The sequence below is a fragment of the Primulina tabacum genome, chromosome 2 (assembly GCF_025594145.1).
Source record: "Primulina tabacum isolate GXHZ01 chromosome 2, ASM2559414v2, whole genome shotgun sequence".
NCBI classification, from domain to species: Eukaryota; Viridiplantae; Streptophyta; class Magnoliopsida; order Lamiales; family Gesneriaceae; genus Primulina; species Primulina tabacum.
Window position 1 is genome coordinate 17,458,211 of NC_134551.1, and position 4,940 is coordinate 17,463,150.

The window sequence follows — 4,940 nt, forward strand, 5'->3', positions numbered from 1 at the left end:
ATTATTTTTCAAGCAAGAAATGGAAGCACCCTAAACAATAGTGTGTAGCAAATACAATAAAACACAAAATGAAATTCATAGAATGTTTAACAAATATACCTATCAATCTCTCAATATTGATGTTGGCTCCAACTAAGTTGTAAACAACTTAACTCTTGTATGGTTGACCCTCTACAGGCTTTCCTTGTTCTTGGACTCCTTCCTTCAAATTAGGTCTACCACCAACAAGCTAAATCCACTCTAATTTTGCACTAGAAAAATTAGAGCATTTTTAATTTGAGAAGAGAGTGTTTCCTCAACAAATTGAAGAAGAAAATTTTTAGGAGAATTCACATCAAAATTTCGGCCAAGTGAGTTTTTGAGAGAAGGGGAGACATTTTTCTTGGTTGTGTAAAAAGTTAAAGTGTGTCCAAAAGGCATGCATGCCTATAGACTCAAAAAGTTGTCTCCAACCTTTCACCTCCAAAACATGCAATTCTATTTGGGCTTGTAACAATTATAAAGCTCATGGACTCTAATTTAATTTTCTCAAACAAATTTGAGACCAATTAAATCCTTATTTGATTTTACTCAAGCCCACTAGTTGACTAATTATTTCTAATTGAGCCCTACAAGGCTTAATATTGTTTAATTAATTCAACACTTAAATTAATTTAATTATTTGGACTCTACTAGGTCCACTAAGGTTTAATTAATTCAACACTTGAATTAATTTAATTTAGTCCATAATAATGTTTATGAAAATCACAATTTTCAAATACATTATTTGTTTGGTCAACTTTTAATTTAGGAACACTTCCTCAAATTAAAAGTAACATTCCCATCATAGAAGTCATACTTCTAATTTTCCTTGCACTTATAAACTTCTTTATTAGCCGTTCAACATATTGAAATATTTTACTTCTCAACGGGATCTAGAAAGTTAGCACTTGTGTGACCCTCAATGGTTCAATGCTACAACTAGCCGTGAGTTCACATCTCAATGTGATTCGGGACTAAACATGTCCTTATATGAGCATACCCTTTTTGGTCCATTCTTATTTATCAACTCCTTGATAATAAGAACGTCAGAACCCAACTCTGATCGTACCCAACCAATCATATTAAACGCCTAGCAGCATCGCTTACATGATTCCCTAGGTATCAAATGATAGTGCCTGCAAGAACCATTCAATTATGGTTAGCGTACAGTACTGTCCCTTCAACTCATATATCCCGACCGATTCGACAACTATTGGAATATCGAGAGCTGTCAAAGAATCGATACTATGTGTCATGTCGTAGTTGCATCAATGGTGTAATCTAAGAAACCCCTTTCTTAATTACCACCATACTCTGATCAGAGATTTCAAACTACATACACATAGGATATCCATACCCGAAGGTAAGCGGTGAATCCCCGGCTACAATGCATCGACTCCTATATGTTTCGACAAAACATCCAACCTTGCCACCTGATGATCCCATGAGAGTCGGATAAACAAGTCAAAGTGCAATGCTAGCACATAGAGTCTCAATATTGTCTCGGGTCATAAGGACTAATGGTGTACAGCCATAAACTAGGACTTTTCCACTCGATAAGTGAGAACCACTTGGAAAGTCCTTTATGGAGGGTTGTTCAGTGCACTCTACAAGGAGCACCTATCTGCATGTTCGGACATCACAATGTCCCCTACCAATGAAACATGGTACTCACATCGCAGATACTATTCTCAAACTCGAGCGGCCTATATTCTTCTTAGCGGCGGCTGAATCGACTAGGAACTGTTTAGAATATACAGTGTTGCAAATATGAGTTTCATGATACTCATCATATGAGCATCTCATATTCTTTCTATTATTTGTATATTCAAGAACTTTATCTATGCAACTAGCATGGGTATACAGATAAAGATATGCCAAAACAATAATTTCAAATATTATTAAAATAAAGATTGTTTATACATAGAGTTTTATTGTGAACACTCGGCCAACACTTTGCTCGACGGGCACCTACTCTAACAGTATGATGTCAAATTCAGGCATAGGGAGTACGACAAGATCTGCCTGAACCACATCTTTATGCAAACGAAGCTCCAGTTTCTTTACAATACTATACGTGATCATTTGGTCACTAGAAGGAATAGAAACTTTGAAACCCAATCCCATATCCTCAGGTGTAATGTTCAGTCGCTTAACGAAAGTCTCGGATATGAAAGTGCGTGTAGCTATCGAATCCAGCAATGTATAGGTAGCTACACCAAGGATTATTATCCTTTCTGCGGCGAAATCATTTTTTTTAAACTTTTCATGTTGAAACTTAAGGAATTTCTATCATTATTTTCCCAAAGTTACATGAATATTACGCATTGAACCTTAGTATTTCATGAAAAATTGCATTTTAACCCCTCAATTTTTTGAATTTTCTAACTGACCCTTTTTAAATTCCCGAAATTTCGATTTCTGTCCCTTAAATTTATGAAATTGCACTTTTGGTCCTTACATTTTTGGAAATTACATTTTTCGTTCCTTATATTTTCGAAAATTGGTGTTTTTGCCCCAATAGTTTCAGTAATTGCACATTAGTCCCTTAAGTTTTGATTATTGCACTTTAGTCCCTTAAATTTTCGGTTATTTTCAATTTAGTCCCTCAAATTTTCGAAAATGACCAATCATGCACAAAGTCTTGATTTTTCTCAATTATAAGCCTTAAAACTTTCTTTTGGAATTATTTACCTTTTTTGCATATTTAAGGCTTAAAATTTAAGTCCAATTCTATTGTTTCTTATTTTCATCTCTTAATTCCAACTAAGGTAGAACATGCAACCTAATTTCCACTAGGTTATTCTTAATCCCAAATCAATTCTAATAACAAATTTAACATTTCAAGCAATAAAGGCAATATAAAAACGTTCAATAACTAGGTTACCGGTGATAAATGTCGTGTCTGACTCCTCTTCAGCCTCCTCGGCATGCATAACATAAGTTCTTCCCATTGTATGTGCTTTCTTCTTTGGGCAATCATCAGCCTTATGCCCTTCCTCCTTGCAAATAAAGCATCTAAAAGTTCCCCATATGCATTTTCCATAATGTAAGTGATTGCACTCCTTGCACAGTTGTCCTCTACAGGTTTCATTGCTCCAGGTTGTGGTGGCTTTGGTGGTCCTGACTTCTTTATTTGACCTTGGGGCTTTTGTGGCCCTTGAGGTCTAGGAGGTCCCGTATATGGCTTATTATTTGGCTGTGAGCTCTATTGGTGTTGTTGCCTTTTGCGATGCACTTCAAAATCAATATCTTTCAATGCTTGCTCGGCTTGGAATGCATAAGTAGTGGCAGCAGCATAATCCACTAGGCGCATCATCATCACATCACGACGGATGGCAGGTCGAAGTCCATCCATGAAGTGTCTCATCTTTTCAGCAGGATCTCTAGAAATGAGGGGCACAAAGTGACAATCCCTCTCAAACTTCCTCACAAATTCAGCCACGGTCGTGTCCCCTTGACAGAGACTTATAAACTCCCTCTTCAAAGGCCCTCGAACATCAGCACTAAAATACTTCTCATAGAAAATTTCCTTGAATTGAGCCCATGAAAGTGTCGTTAAATCAATCACATGCTCCACACCTTCCCACCAAAGGGAAGCATCATTTATAAACATGTAGGTGGTACGCCTAACTCTGTCAGCGTCTCCCATATTCAAATAACAGAAGTGGATCTCGATATATCGAATCCAACCCTCAGCAGCAAAAGGGTCAGTAGTGCAAGAAAATTCCTTCGACCCTAGTCTCCAGAACTAATCATAGATGTCGTGTTGTGGCCTAGGAGCCTGCTGAAACTGCTGCTCAAAGGAACAAGCCATGCCCTCAAGTGCAAGTATAGCAGCATCCCCATTAGGAGGCGGGGTGCTTTAACATGACGATCCTCAACATTCTCGGCTTGCCCATTAGTAACAGGTGCGCGTCTAGGAGGCATTATATTTGAACGTTTTCCAAATTTCTAACTGATAAGTACAATTTATTGCATTTTTATTACTTCTTTTTAACTTGGAATTTTATGATTCTTGAGCAGGTTTTATGTGATTTGTTATTGTTTTTGTTGTTGTAGTTTTGTAGCTTACAATAAGAGTTTGGAGTAGTAAAGTGTTGAATTGAAAAGTGCAAAAGATCAAAATTACAGAAGCTGCAGCGCACCTGCGCTTATACATACACCGGACCCGCGGTGAAGCACTGCGCACCCGCGCAAAAAACCATACCGCACCTGTGCTGGCACACCAAACCAACACCGCACCCGCGGTGTCCTCTTGACCGCACCCGCGCTCCTTGCAAAACAGAATCCGAAAAATCTGTATTTTTGTGTGCTGCGCATGAAAGTCCAAGATATTGGTGTACTACGAATTGAGGCTTGTCTGGACTATAAAAAGACATCATTTACTTACCATCTAAGGTATTGGGAAGCAAAGGGAAGAGTGGAGGCTGCTGCTAGAAGATTGAAGATTCAAGTTCATCAAGTTCTTTTGCGAAATCTGCTGCACAACTCCGGGGACGGAATCAGCACTTCAAACTCTTGTTATAAGTTCTTCTTTCTTTTATTTTTCATTTGATATGTCTTGTTTTAGAACTATGTTTTGTTGTTTTACTTGTGTTATTATGAACTAATTTTTATTTCTAGAGGAAAGATGGAACAAAACTAGAAACCATGTGTTAGAATCTTTGAGCTAATTTATTTAAGTTCTTCGTATTGTTCATTTGTATTGTTCTAATCTTAATGCTTTCAATTTATTGGCCATAATTTGAATGATTTATATGTTTACAATTTATCACTCGGAAGAGGAAATTATAAACAAGAAAGGGGAAAAATACATCAATGGTATTTATAGAGTTCGGGAGTTCTTATAATGCTATCGAAGCCCATAGAGAATCTAGTGCTTGATGTGTTATTTAATTGTAGACTGTTGATGGGAA

At 37.2% G+C, this 4,940-nt stretch overlaps 1 protein-coding gene across 1 annotated transcript; it reads right to left on the bottom strand.

Annotated features, from left to right (window-relative positions):
- Nucleotides 1-2,864: 2,864 nt before the first annotated feature.
- On the bottom strand, nucleotides 2,865-3,673 carry LOC142537547 (uncharacterized). Its single transcript, XM_075643056.1, has 2 exons — nucleotides 3,246-3,673; nucleotides 2,865-3,039 (listed from the first exon to the last, which is right to left on the bottom strand). Exons 1-2 carry the CDS (start codon nucleotides 3,671-3,673, stop codon nucleotides 2,865-2,867), a joined length of 603 nt encoding a protein of 200 aa, XP_075499171.1.
- Nucleotides 3,674-4,940: the final 1,267 nt, after the last annotated feature.